Genomic DNA, 14581 nt, shown 5'->3' on the forward strand with positions numbered 1-14581 from the left:
CAGAGCATCCTAAGGAATACAGGGCTCTGGAACCCTGTGTGTGCATCCTAAGGGATACAGGGCTCTGGATCCCTGCTGGGGTATCCTAAAGGATACAGGGCTCTGGATCCCTGCTGGGGTATCCTGGGGGATGCAAGGCTCTGGAACGCTGTCAGGGCATCCCTGGGGATACAGGAATGTGGTCCCAGCACTTTTTCCTACCCAGCAGCTTCCCTGCATGGGGATATCCAGCTGCTCTGTGCATCCCAGGAGGGGGAAGAAGGGCTTTGGGGAGCACCCCTATGATCCACCCCAGCCAGGGATACCAGTCCAAAGCCCTCTATGGGATGCAGGGAAGGGCAAGGCACCATCCTGGCAATCCCATGGGACATCCCTCTGTCCCCCACCTCCAGCATTCCCTAAACCCTCCCACCCATTCCACCCACTGTGGCTCCGGGTGGGCTGGTGGCTCCTATGGGATCCATCCGCACCCCAACACAGGGTGAACTTCCACCCTGGGAGCATTCCAGCCGCCGGGATGGAGGTGTTCCCATCTGCCCCAGCCATCACCTCCCTTCTCCGCCTCAAGCCTGGCCGCAGGAGCTGGAATTCACCCAGGAATGGGGCTGGCCCTGCCCTGCATTCCGGATGTGTCAGCACAAAACGGGTCTGGAAGAGCCGGAGCAAACCAACCCCCTGAGCTCGTCCTGGCTCTGGAATTCCTGGGGTCCATGAGCTGTGTGTGGAGCAGGGCTGGGATCATGGAGTGGGATCTCCCCCTTTTCCCTGTCCCGTGCTCTGACCTGGGGGTGCTTTAGGGGTGTCCCTGCATCCCGGTTCCTGGAGGAACGTGGAGAATGCCTCTTGTTGGAAGGGAAAGGGGGGAAACCGAAGCACTGCAGGACTGTGATGCTCCACTCCTATGGAGCCACAAGGAGCTGGGATAGCTCAGGAGGAACCTCACCAGTGGGAAAACTCAGTCCCCACCTTCACACAGCATCCGCATCCCAGCTCAGGGATGTGGGATGTGAGATGCTCTGATCCCCACTGACTTGAGCCAGGAGCACCCCACTGATGCCACACTGGGGCAGCCATGGGATGCTTCTGTGTTCCTGCTGCTTGGGCTGGGCTGGGGAGCCCTGGTTCAGGTGGGGGTGGGAGTTTGGGGGTCTGGAGCCCCCCATGATGAGCTCTGCCCCCTTCACAGAGCCCCCCCGCCTGGGGGGGGGTGGCAGTGAGGAGAGGCTCTACTCGGTGCCGCTGCCGTCTGTCACCCACCATGGCTTCCTCTACAAGACCCCGTCCATGGCCAAGCCCATCGGCGAGCGCAAGGGGCCGGAAGGTACAAGGGGGTCTGGGTGGGGACGGGGAACAGCGGCCCCATTGCAAACCCATTGTAAGCCCATTGCAAACCCATTGCAAATCAATTGTAAAACCATTGCAAGCTCTTTGCAAGCCCATTGCAAACCAGTTGCAAACCCATTGCAAGCCCATTGCAAACCCATTGCAAATCAATTGTAAAACCATTGCAAGCCCATTGCAAACCCTTTGCAAACCCACTGCAAACCCATAGCAAGCCCATTGCAAATCAATTGTAAAACCATTGCAAGCCCTTTGCAAACCCACTGCAAACCAGTTGCAAACCCATTGCAAGCCCATTGCAAACCCATTGCAAGCCCATTGCAAACCCTTTGCAAGCCCATTGCAAAAACATTGTAAACCCATTGCAAACCCATTGCAAGCCCATTGCAAACCCATTGTAAACCCATTGCAAGCCCATTGCAAACCCTTTGCAAGCCCATTGCAAGCCCATTGCAAAGCCATTGCAAGCCCATTGCAAGCCCATTGCAAACCCATTGCAAGCCCATTGCAAACCCATTGCAAGCCCATTGCAAGCCCATTGCAAGCCCATTGCAAGTCCATTGCAAACCCTTTGCACCCGGTTGTAGAGTTCAGCCGGCGCTGGTGCACGCTGCAGGATGGGCTCCTCAGCTACTACGAGAGCGAGCGCAGTGCAGCGCCCAACGGCGAGCTCCGGGCACAGGAGATGGTGTGCCTGGTACACAACGCGCCCCACACGCACGGGTAGGAGCAGCCCCCATGGGCACCCCAGAGCCTTGGGAACCCCCGGGGGACCCTTGGGAAACCCTTTGTATCTCTTCAACCCTTTTGCAGCCCCTTTGTAACCCCTGTGGGACGCTTTGGAACCCTTTTGTACCATTCAGCTCTTTGCAGCCCCTTTGTAATCTCTTTGCAATCCCTATGTAACCACTTAGTAACTGCTTTGGAACCCCTTTGCAGCCCCTTTGTAACCTCTGTGGGACCCTTTGGAACCCCTTTGTACCTCTTAAACCCCTTTGCAGCCTATCTGTAACCCCTGCGTGGAACCATTGGAACCCCTTTGTACCATTCAACTCTTTGCAGCCCCTTTGTAACCTGTTTGCAATCCTGCTGTAACCAGTTAGTAACTCCTTTGGAACCCCTTTGCAGCCCCTTTGCAGCCTCTTTGTAGCTGCTTTATAGCCCCTTTGTGACCCAATTGTAATGGCTTCGCAGCCTCTTTGTAACCCTCTTTGTAATCTGCTTTATAGTCCCTTTGCAACCCCCTTGTAACTCCTTTGAAGGCTTTTTGCAACCCCTTTGTAACCGCTTTGTAGCCCCATTGTAACCCCTTTGCAACCCTTTGTAATGCCTTTGTAACCCCATTATAACCCCTTTGTAACCCCTTTGCAACCCCTTTGCAACGCTTTGTAATGCCTTTGCAACCCTTTGTAACCCCTTTGCAGCCCCTTTCTGATCCCTTTGTAGCCCCATTGCAACCCCTTTGTATCCCCATTGTAACCCCTTTGCATGCTCTGCTCCCCGGTGGAGCGTGCACAGGGATGCTGGAGAGCCCAGGACCACGGTGGGGGAATCCCAATCCACATCCTGTATCCATGGGTACCCATACAAACGGGATACTCGCACCCACCCCCCCCTCCCACCACCCCCGGGTACCCACATTCCCATCCCTCCCTTCGCACAGCATCGAGAACACCTTTGAGGTGTACATGGAGTCAGAGAGGCTCTACCTCTTCGGGCTGGAGAACCCTGATTCCGCTCGGGAATGGCTCAAGTCCATTGCCAAGGTAGGATGCGATGGGCTGGGAGCGGCTGGATGGAGCTGGGATCTACAGCTCTGATGGGCTCCTCTTTATCCCAGTCCTTCGTCCATCCCTGTGCTGAGGAGCTCCTGGCACTGGACTTCGAGCGCATCGGCCGCCTGCACTACAAGGGGGGCCTCAACCTGGAGCACACCAAGGAGGGATGGTTTGCACTGGTGGGATCCATGCTCCATGTCTGCTTCCAGGACAGCGAGCGCCAGGAACCCCTCCAGCTCCGCAAGCTGCAGGAGCTCTGTGAGTGCCCCTGCCCCATTGTGGGGTCCCCATCTCCACTATGGGAGTATGGGGACAAGGGGGGGCCCTGCATCCTCATAGGGATGTTGGGGGTGATGCTTTGGTGGAGCACAGGCTCCTTCTGCTGAGCTCTCCCCATTCCCATATGGGCTGGCAGGGAGAGTGGGGAAAAGGCTGGGAATGATGCTCCGATGGGATGCAGGCTCCTTCTGCTGAGCTCTTCCCCATCCTGGAGAGCTGCTCCTCATCCCATATGGGCTGGAGGGGGACCAGGGGACCCCCCATTCCCATGGGTGACATTCTCTTCGCCTTCCCTTCCAGCCATCCAGGGGGACAATGAGGTGCTGGTGCTGGTGGAGAGGCGGAGGTAGGAGCAGAGGGTGGGGGGGTTGGATGCTTCCAGCAGAATATCCCAACCCTTCCCATGTTATTCCTTGTTTTGGGGTGTCTTTGCTCTCTCTGCAGCAACTGAGGACCCCCAAAAGAGGGACAGGACCATCCCCATGCCCCTGATTCCAGCCTCCCTGGGGGGGTCCATGCATGCAGTGGGGTTTGGTGGGTCACTGGGTCCTGTGCTGAGGCCAGGCTTCCTGCAGGACACTGTACATCCAAGGGGAGAGGAAGCTGGATTTCCTGGGATGGGTCCAGGCCATCCAGAAGGCTGCAGGGAGCTCCGGGGACACGTTGTCAGAGCAGCAGCTCACTGAGTCGGATGTCCCACTGCTGGTGGATCGCTGCATCGACTACATCACCCAGTGCGGTATGTGCCGGCATCACCCAGTGTGGTACGTGCCATCATCACCCAGTGTGGTATGTGCCATCATCACCCAGTTTGGTACGTGCCGGCATCACCAGCTCACCTCGTAGACACCATAGAGTCAGCTGGGATGGAAAAGAGCTTCAGGACCCTCCAGTCCAACCATTGCCCCAAGGCCACCCCTGCCCCATGGCACTGAGGGCTGTGAACCCTTGCAGGGCCGGTGCCTGCAGCCCTGCCCTGGGCAGCCTGTTCCAATGCCTGAGCACCCTGTGGGGCAGGAATTGTTCCTCAGCTCCATCTAAACCTGACCTGGTGCAGCTTGAGGCCGGTTCCTCTTGTCCCATCCCTTGTTCCTTGGGAGCAGAGCCCAGCCCCTCCTGGCTCCATCCTCCTGCAGGCACTTGGAGCCATCAGGTCCCCCCTGAGCCTTCTCTCCTGTTGGAGCAGATAACACAACACACGTTTCCCTGTCTGAGCATTACGGGAAGGCTCCATATGGATCAGGGCTTTGGCAGCCAGGAAGGGTCCCTGTTCCCTATGGAGCAGGTCTCATCCCATCCTACCCCAGGGCTGACATCCGAAGGCATCTACCGCAAGAGTGGCCAGAACTCCAAGACCACCAGCCTGCTGGAGATGCTGCGCAGGGATGCTCGCAGCGTGCGCCTCAAGGAGGGCGAGCACCATGTGGATGATGTGGCCAACACCCTCAAGAGGTTCTTCAGGGACCTGGGGGACGGGCTCTTCACCAGGCGCTGGGGACAGGACTGGATGAGGGCCACTGGTGAGCACTGGGGGCTGTGGGACCAGTTTGGGGTCCCTGTTTCATTGCAGCATCCTCCATCCTCTATGGTTGGGGCAGGTACCCAACACACACGTTGGGAATGGGGTAGGTGGGGAGTGGAGGGTGACACTGTGAAGCTTGGATGGGGATGAGATGGGGCAAAGAACCAGACCCCCTGTCCTGGGCTGCTGGATCCAGCCCATGGATATTGGGGATGGATGGACCCAATGGCAACAGCCATGGGCACAGTGCTGTGGAGCTGGGATGCTCCAGCCCCATGGAGATGGGATGCTCTGGCCCCATGGGACTGGGATCCTCCAATTCCATGGGGCTGTGATGCTTCAGCCGCATCAGGCTGGGATGTTCTGGCCCTGGGATGCTTCTACCCCATGGAGCTGGGATAATCCAGCCCCATGAGACTGGGATGCTTCTGCCCTGGGAAGCTGGGATGATCTGGCCTTAGGATGCTCCAGCTCTGGGATGCTCTGGACCTATGGAGCTGGGATGCTCCAGCCCTGGGGTGCTCTGGCCCTGTGGATCTGGGATGCTCCAGCATCATGATGCTGGGGTGCTGTGGACCTATGGATCTGGGATGCTCCAGCCCTGGGGTGCTGTGGCCCATGGAGCTGGGATGCTCCAGCATCATGGTGCTGGGATGCTCTGGACCTATGGAGCTGGGATGCTCCAGCCCCATGGATCTGGGATGCTCCAGCATCATGATGCTGGGGTGCTGTGGACCTATGGAGCTGGGATGCTCCAGCCCTGGGGTGCTGTGGCCCACAGAGCTGGGTTGATTGGCTGCTGGGATGCTCCATCCCCACAGTGGAGGCTCTGAGGTGGGATGTGGAGGGGGAATGTTGGGGCCATGGATCCCGGTCTCACCATCACCCCCCTCAATGCTCATCCTGCCAGCGCTGGAGGACGAGGAGCTGAAGATCACCGAGTACCGGCGGCTCCTGGGCATGCTCCCCACGGTGAACCGGGCCACGCTGAAGGCGCTCATCAACCACCTATTCCGGTACGGCACCGGTGCCCATCCCTATGGAGCATCACCCCATCCTCCATGGGACCCTCATCCCATGAGAGGGATCTGGGGTGGCCTGGAGCCAAACATCCCATCCCGGCATTGGGACCGTTCCCCTTGTCAAGGCTGAAGGAGGGATCCTGTTGGGATGTGGGGCTGGGATCTCAATGGGGCTCCCCACAGGGTGCAGCGGTTCTCTGGGGAGAACCAGATGAACACACACAACCTGGCCATCGTCTTCGGGCCCACGCTCTTCCAGATGGATGGCAAGGACTACAAGGCAGGCCGGGTGGTGGAGGACCTCATCAGCCACTACGTGAAGATCTTCAATGTAGGATCCGGATGGTGTGGGGCATTCCTAGGGGATGGGGGGGTTCCATGTCCCTGCAGACCCACCCCAAGCATGGAGCTGCTGGGCAGGGGAGCAGGTTCCATTGGGAGCCAGCATCTGGCTGCAGTGGGACTCAAGCATGGCCTGAGGGCTCCTCATCCTCACAGGTCAATGACCAAGAGATGAAGAAGCAGCAGGATGAGATCACGGCCATCATGAAGATGCGGGAGGCAGCATCCAGCGGGACACAGGTACCTGGGGACATGGGGCCTGCTCCAGCATCTCCTGCAGGTGCTGGGATTCATCCTTCCCATGGGAGCTGCAGATTGAGGTGCTCCCCCCTTGTCCTGCAGCAAGCTGGGGACTTCATCTGCACCGTGTACCTGGAGGAGAAGAAGACAGAGGCAGAGCAGCACGTGAAGGTGAGCAGTGGGTACAGGGGACAGGGGCACCGCGGCTGTGCCCATGGCTCCATGGTGGCACATGGAGACCGGTCCCTCCTGCCAGATCCCGGCCACCATGACCGCCGAGGAGCTGACCTTCGAGATCCTGGACAGGAGGAAGGTGGTCATGAAGGAGAAGGACTATTGGAGCTGCTATGAAGTGAATGAGAGGGAGGAGGCAGGTTGGTGGGGGGGGATGGAGGATGGGGACAGGGATGGGGAGAGGGATGAGGATGGGGATGGGAAGGGAGGTGGAGATGGAGGTGGTGATGGGAATGGGGATAGAGATGGAGATGGGATGGAGGTGGGGATAGAGATGGGGATGGGGTTGAAGATAGGGATGAGGATGGAGATGGAGATGGGATGGAGGTGGGGATGGGGATGGAGATGGGGTTAAGATATGGATGGGGATGTAGATCAAAATGGAAATGGAGATAGGGATGAGTTGCAGTTAAGTTGAAGATAGGGATGGGGATAGAGATGGAAATGGATTTGAGAATAGAGATGGGATAGAGGTGGAAATGGGGTTGAAGACAGTGATGGAGATGGGATGGAGGTGGTGTTGGAGATGGGGATGGGGTTGAAGATAGGGATGAGGATGGAGATGGAGATGGGATGGAGATGGAGGTGGGGATGGGGATGGAGATGGGGTAAAGATAGGGGTGGGGATGTATATCGAAATGGAAATGGAGATAGGGATGAGTTGCAGTTGAAGTTGAAGATAGGGATGGGAATAGAGATGGAAATGGATTTGGGGATAGAGATGAGATAGAGATGGAAATGGGGTTGAAGATAGTGATGGAGATAAGATGGAGGTGGGGATAGAGATGGAGATGAAGATGTGGTTGAAGATAGGAATGGAGATGGAAATGGAGATGGGGATTGGGATGGAGATGAGCTTGAAGACAAGGATGGGGTGGAGATGGACATGGGGATGGGGATGAAAGGTTTCCCATGGGGGCTGCACCATGAGGCGATGCTGGGACAGGTCCATGTCCTCAAACGAGGATGGCTGTATTTTGCTCAGCAGATCCATGCTGCAGATGGGCTGGTGGTTGGGACCAGGACCCACAGGACACCTTTAGGGGTTAACACCAGTGAAGCTTGGGGGGGATGCTGAGTTCCCCATCCCAGGATGCCCATGGGCAGCAGCAAGAGCTTGGCATGAGCAAGATGAGACCCAGGGCCTGGTGGCTCATCCAGGCAGGATGCTGAGCCCACCACTGGAAGCCAGCATGGGATGCTCTGGTCCTTGCCAAGCCCAAGGCATCAAGCCCAGGCTCCCTCTGCGCAGGATGGGTCCCTGTGGTGTCTGTCCCACTGTGCTCATGCACGTCCCTATGGGAAGTGTGGTCCCACCATGGACCAAAAGTCACCTCCCAGGCGACAATCAGGCAGCAGCATGAAATGAACCCAGTGGGAAGGTGATGGTGATGCTCAGTGTGGGGCAGGCAGGAGCTTGGGACACACGTGTGGCCCCATGGGTGGATGCCAGAGCCCATGGGGATGATGCCTGAGCCCTGCCTGTCCCTGCCTGACCCCTGCCTGTCCCTGCCTGACCCTGCCTGTCCCTGCCTGTCCCTGCCTGTCCCTGCCTGTCCCTGCCTGGCAGAGCGGCCCCTGCACTACTCAGAGAAGGTCCTGCCCATCCTGCACTGCCTGGGCACCGAGAGCTACCTGGTGGTGAAGAAGCAGATGGCCATGGAGAACATGCTCATCTACCTGGGTGAGAGCCATGGTGCTGCAGGGAGGGGTGGGATGGATGGGGATGGGATGGGGATGTGGTGGAGATGGGATAGGGATGGGGTAGAGATGGAATGGGGACAGGGGTGGGATGGGAATGGGGATGGATGTGATGAGATGGGATGGGGATGACATGACAATGAGGATGGGATAGAGATGAGATGGCAATAAGGATGGAATGAGGATGGGATGGGGATGGAGATGGGGATGTGAGGGAAGGAGGTGGGATGGAGATGGGAAGAGGTAAGTGATGGGATGGGACAGGATGGGATGGGATGGGGTAGGTGATGTGAAGGGGATGGGATGGGACAGGATGGGATGGGGTAGGTGATAGGAAGGTAATGGGAAGGTGATGGGATGGGGCTGGGGATGGGATAGGATGGGAATGGGGATGGGAAGGTGGTGGAGATGGGATGGCAAGGGAGGAGATGGGTTGGGATGGGGTAAGTGATGGGAAGTGATGGGATAGGATGGGATGGAGCAGGGGTCAGGCAGGATCAGCGCTGGGGCTGCCCCCTCTCCCCCCGGGGGGCAGGAAGTGCTCAGTGCCTGCCTGCAGCCAGCAGAGGGGGTGACTGCAAGCACGGGCTGATGAAGTTCCGGGAGGACAGGAACCTGCTGGGGCTGGGGCTCAGCACCGGCTTCCATGACCGGTACTTCATCCTGAGCCACCACTGCCTGCGCCTCTACAGGGACGTGAGGGTGAGCCCTGCCCCTTCCCTTCCCTTCCCTTCCCTTCCCTTCCCTTCCCTTCCCTTTCCCTTCCCTTTCCCTTCCCTTGCCTTTGCCTCCCCATCCCCATCCCCCCCATCCCAGTGCTGGTCCCAGCACCAAAGCAGCCGGCCCATGTCTGAGGACCCACCTGTGTCCCCCATCCCCATGGTACTGGCACCATCTCTGCCCTCTCTGCTCCATGCTGGTGTCAGCCTCATCCTCTGCAAGTCCAGACCCATCCCCACATCCCTGTGGCTCCTCCTGCCAAGGGGACACCCCTGTACCCATCCCTTGTCTCTGTGGGGACACTGACCAGGGTCGGGCAGTCCCCAGTGTGGTGCTGGTGCCTCTTCCCACAGAGCCACAAGCCAGAGAAGGAATGGCCCGTCCAGAACCTGCGGGTGTACCTGGGCATCAAGAAGAAGCTTCGGCCTCCAACGTGGTGAGCAGCAGCAGTGGGGTGGCCTGTGGGGTGGGGACAGCGATCGGGATGGGAATGGGACAGGGACAAGCACTGGGACAGGGACAGGGATGGGGATTGAGACAGGGATGCAGATGGGGATAAGCACGGGATGGAGACTGGGGTAGGACAGGGACAGTGATGGGGACAGTGCTGGGGATGGGACAGGGACAGGGCTGGGCACAGGGACAGGGATGGGACCAGGACCGGGACCAGGACCAGGACCAGGACCAGGACCAGGACCAGGACCAGGACCAGGGCCCGGTTGTGCCGCGGGGACACGCCTGGTGCTGGTCGCGCCTCCGGCCACCAGATGGCAGAGCAGAGCCGCGGGACACTGCTGCGGCCGGAGACAGCGGAGCCCAGCCTGGACCCGGCCCTGCCCCATCCCTGCCCCATCCTTGCCCCATCCCTGCCCCGTCCCTATCCCTGCCCCGTTTCCGTCCCTGTCCCCATCCCTGCCCCATCCCTGCCCCATCCCCATCCCTGCCCCATCCCCATTCCTGCCTCGTCCCCATCCCTGCCCTGTCTCCATCCCTGCCCCATCCTTAACCCAGCCCCATCCTTGTCGCTGTCCCTGCCTTGTCCCAGGCCTTATCCCAGTCTCCCAGTGCGTCAGCTTACATGGGCACGTGTATGCATATATGTGTGTGTCTGCGTATATGTATGAGTGTGCTGGGTGTGCATATGGGTGTGTGCATCCCTGTCAGCAAGTTGTGTACGTGAATGTTCCTATGTGCATATGTTAATGTACATGTATGTGAGTGTGTGCATACGTGTGCATATAATGCACATGCACAAGCATGTGGATGTGTGTGCCTCTGCATGTGTGTACATATGAACACATGGGCACTGTGCGCATGTATGTGGGGTTGTGTGTGTGTGTCAGCAAGATGTGTGAATGCTGCTCATGTACATACAGGAGTGTGTGTATGGGTGGGTGCATCCATGTCAGCAAGTCATATACACACATGTGCATGTGTTCATGTACATGTATGTGTGTGCTTGTGTGTGTGTGTGCATGTACATGTATGTGTGCATCTATGTGTATGTGTGTGTGCTCATGGTTTCCTTCTCCCTTCAGCTGGGGCTTCACAGTCTTCTATGAGAATGAGAAGCATGAGAAGCAGCAATGGTGAGAGCAGGGATGGACACAGAGCCCATCCCATGGGATCCACACTGCGGGTGCTGGGATTGAGCACAGACACAGCGGGGGGAGACCCAGCAGCATCCTTGTGCCCCATGGCTCCCACATCCCCCTGTCCCCACAGGTACCTGTGCTGTGACACCCAGGCTGATCTCCGGGAGTGGTTCGCCACCTTCCTCCATGTGCAGGTAGGCAGGAGGATGCTCAGTGTGGAGCCACCCTCGCTGCATCCCAGCATCCCTACATCCCAGCATCCCTACATCCCAGCATCCCTACATCCCCGCATCCCTACATCCCAACATCCCTACATCCCTGCATCCCTACATCCCCGCATCCCTACATCCCCGCATCCCTACATCCCAGCATCCCTACATCCCTCCATCCCTACATCCCAGCATCCCTACATCCCTGCATCCCTACATCCCAGCGTCCCTACATCCCCGCATCCCTACATCCCAGCGTCCCTACATCCCAGCATCCCTACATCCCAGCATCCCTACATCCCAGCGTCCCTACATCCCAGCATCCATACATCCCTGCATCCCTACATCCCCGCATCCCTACATCCCAGCATCCCTATATCCCAGCATCCCTACATCCCCGCATCCCTACATCCCAGCATCCCTACATCCCTACATCCCTGCATCCCTACATCCCAGCATCCCTACATCCCTGCATCCCTACATCCCCGCATCCCTACATCCCAGCATCCCTACATCCCAGCATCCCTATATCCCAGCATCCCTACATCCCCGCATCCCTACATCCCAGCATCCCTACATCCCTACATCCCCGCATCCCTACATCCCAGCATCCCTACATCCCTACATCCCTGCATCCCTACATCCCAGCATCCCTACATCCCTGCATCCCTACATCCCCGCATCCCTACATCCCCGCATCCCTACATCCCAGCATCCCTACATCACACATCCCTACATCCCCGCATCCCATGGCAGTGGATGTGGGGTCCCTGAGGATCAGAGAGCCCATCCGTGTGCCCTCTGTCCCCAGCACGGGGGGGCCCTGTGGCCCTCGGAGGGCTCCAAGGTGCGGACGTCGCGGTGGCAGCAGGACTCCAGGTTGGGTAACATCTCCCTCATCCCTCTGCGGGGCAATGAGAGTGAGATGAGGAACAGTGTGGCTGCTTTGGCTACTGACCCGCTCACCGTGAGTGCCAGGGGGTGCTGGGGGGACCCTCTGTGTGGGGCTGCATCTCCTCTGCATCACACGAGGGGGGGTCTGGTACCCAGGGATGGGGGGAGCATCCCCGTTCCTTATGCACCAGCATCAGCCTCTGCTCACCCCAGAGGGGAGGGAGATGATGCTTTGGGTGCTCTGGATGGTGCTGGGGTGGTGTCCAGGGTGCAGGGAGGGCCCAAACCGTGTGATGCAAGGCAAGGGGATGCTGCCAAGCTCCTGATTTTTCCTATAACAGGGTTGGTTTCTCTGGAACACTGTCCTGGTCACAAATCAGCCCCATCCCCTTGTCCTCTGTCTGTCTGTCCATGCTGGCCATCCCCACACCATACCAGTGCTGTGGGTGCCTGCTCAGCCACGGGGCCCATGGGTGCTATGGCTGGTGGTGGGACAGAGCTGTGCTCCCACCATGCCCAAGGCAACCCCTTGGGCCCTCGTTGCTGTTATAAACCTGAGGACGTGGCTGGGATGGGGAGATCCCTCCATGGGGTGTGCATCACCCAAGGGTGGGGAGCAGCAGCATCACTGCCCCAGAGCCCCCCCATCCCCATGGAGTGGGTCTGTGGGGCAGCCCTGGCCCAGGACCCCCCAGGCTCAGGTTTATAACATGGGGTGATGGGGAAGCTCCTGGGGGATGCATGTGGGGGGGTCTCTGCACCCAGGGGCCACGGAGCATCCTCTGGGCTGGTCCAGGGCAATGGACCAGCACCGTGGGGGTCCCATTGGACACTGTGGGTGTCCCCACCATGGCCTGGGGAGGGGGGTGCAGGATGAGGTGATGGGGACCGCGGTTCCTCCTGCTCTGGGCTATCTCCTGCATCCCTGATGGGTTCCCATTGGAGCCGCTGGTGATGCCAGGATGGGAGGAGGATGAGCACTAACAGGGACCTGTGTGCTCTGTCCCCAGCTCCTGCACAACGTCTGAGCTGCAGGCCTGACACACCGGTGAGTGTCCCCAGTGCTGCAGGCAGGGGGTGCGATGGCTCTGCCTGTCCCATTGCCACCCCATAGAAGTGTCAATGTTTGCTCTCCTCTTGTGCTCCAGGTTTGTCCATGTGTGGGGCAGCCCTCAGGGGTCTGCTCCAGCCCCACATCCCGGCACAGGCCGGGGTCCCATTGGATCCGCACCCTCCACCGGACCCTCTGACCTCCCCACACTGTGACCCATAGGCACACAGGAGGGGAATTGGCTGCGAGGCCACTGACCCACCAGTGGAGCAGGTCTGGGGAGCCATGGCCAGGCACCCACAGAGATTATATAGGGACCAGCATCCATGGGGACCAGCATCCATGGGGACCAGGCACTCACTGGGACCAGCATCCATAGGGACCAAGCACTCATGGGGACCAGGCACCCATGGAGACCATGCAGCTATGGAGACCAGACATCGCTGGGGGCCAGGCATATGGGGGGACCAGCACCCATGGAGACCAGCACCCATGGGGACCAGCATCCATGACTATCAGGCACCCATGGGGAGCAGGCACTCTTGGGGACAAGCATCCACAGGGACCAGCATCCACGGGAACCAGCATCCACAGGGACCAGCATCTATACGGACCAACATTCATGAGGACAAGGCACTCATGGGGACCAGCATCCACAGGGACCAGCATCTATACGGACCAACATTCATGAGGACAAGGCACTCATGGGAACCAGCATCCACAGGGACCAGCATCTATAGGGACCAACATTCATGTGGACCAGGCACACATGTGGAACAGGATCCACAGGGACCAGCATCCATGGGGATGAGGCACCCATGAGGAACATGCACCCATGAGGAACATGCACCCGTGAGTACCAGGCACCTCTGAGGACCAGGCATCCACAGGGACCAGCACACATGGGACCAGGTACCTATGTGGACCAGCATCCATGGGGCCCAGGCATCCATAGGGACCAGGCAGTACCAGCCCATCAGACCCCACATCTCAGCTGCTTTCAGCTTCTGCTCCAAGCTCCAAGCAGGGAAGCAGATCCCGGCCGGACACCCTGGCACAGGGTCCTGCTTTTCCTCTTCTTCCCTCTTATTTGAAGTCCCCTCCATCAAAACAAGGCAATCCTTCCCATGGGATGCATTCCCAGCTCCAGGGACCAGCATCAGTGTTCCCATCACTCCTACAGAGGGGATGTCCCATTCCCGGGGTCCCCTCCATGGGCAGGGCATCACCAGCCTCAGTACCCCCAGACTGGGGGCATCCGGCCACTGTCCTAATCTCTCCATGGCATTAAAGGTCTTTGGGAACCGATGCATCCTGGTCTCAGCCAGCTGGGATGGGGACAGCGAGAGCTGTGTGCACTGGGATGCACTGGGATGCAGTGGGTGCAGTGGGATGGGCCTGGGTAATCCTGCAGGGTGGTGGGGAGGTGATGGGTGATGCCAAATCCACACTAAACCCATGGCTGCAGGGATGCTGGGAATCAGGGTTGCAGGGATGTGGGGATGTGAGGATGCGAGGATGCAGGGATGCAGGGTGGAGGTTCAGGGATGATAGGACATGGGGATGCAGGGATGCAGAGAAGCAGAATGTAGGTATGCAGGGATGTGGGATGCGGGATGCTGGGATGTGAGGATGCAGGGATGTGGGATGCAG

The 14581-nt window shown here is 58.8% G+C and overlaps 1 protein-coding gene across 3 annotated transcripts in view; it reads left to right on the forward strand.

Moving 5' to 3' along the window:
- Positions 1–14236, forward strand: part of LOC115947182 (arf-GAP with Rho-GAP domain, ANK repeat and PH domain-containing protein 1) — a 40687-nt gene extending 26451 nt beyond the window's left edge. For all 3 annotated transcript variants that reach the window (XM_034072544.1, XM_034072548.1, XM_034072556.1), the window contains 20 exons: positions 1187–1321; positions 1929–2064; positions 3005–3107; positions 3182–3377; positions 3699–3744; positions 3974–4137; positions 4706–4918; positions 5831–5936; positions 6126–6273; positions 6441–6524; positions 6627–6695; positions 6781–6898; positions 8329–8442; positions 9019–9161; positions 9533–9615; positions 10718–10768; positions 10905–10968; positions 11795–11950; positions 12888–12925; positions 13026–14236. In XM_034072544.1, the coding sequence (XP_033928435.1) occupies positions 1187–1321; positions 1929–2064; positions 3005–3107; positions 3182–3377; positions 3699–3744; positions 3974–4137; positions 4706–4918; positions 5831–5936; positions 6126–6273; positions 6441–6524; positions 6627–6695; positions 6781–6898; positions 8329–8442; positions 9019–9161; positions 9533–9615; positions 10718–10768; positions 10905–10968; positions 11795–11950; positions 12888–12905 (2147 nt within the window). In that variant the 3' untranslated portion in view covers positions 12906–12925; positions 13026–14236. The remainder of the gene's footprint in view (positions 1–1186; positions 1322–1928; positions 2065–3004; positions 3108–3181; positions 3378–3698; positions 3745–3973; positions 4138–4705; positions 4919–5830; positions 5937–6125; positions 6274–6440; positions 6525–6626; positions 6696–6780; positions 6899–8328; positions 8443–9018; positions 9162–9532; positions 9616–10717; positions 10769–10904; positions 10969–11794; positions 11951–12887; positions 12926–13025) is intronic.
- Positions 14237–14581: the final 345 nt, after the last annotated feature.

The sequence above is a fragment of the Melopsittacus undulatus genome, chromosome 2 (genome assembly GCF_012275295.1).
Source record: "Melopsittacus undulatus isolate bMelUnd1 chromosome 2, bMelUnd1.mat.Z, whole genome shotgun sequence".
NCBI lineage: Eukaryota > Metazoa > Chordata > Aves > Psittaciformes > Psittaculidae > Melopsittacus > Melopsittacus undulatus.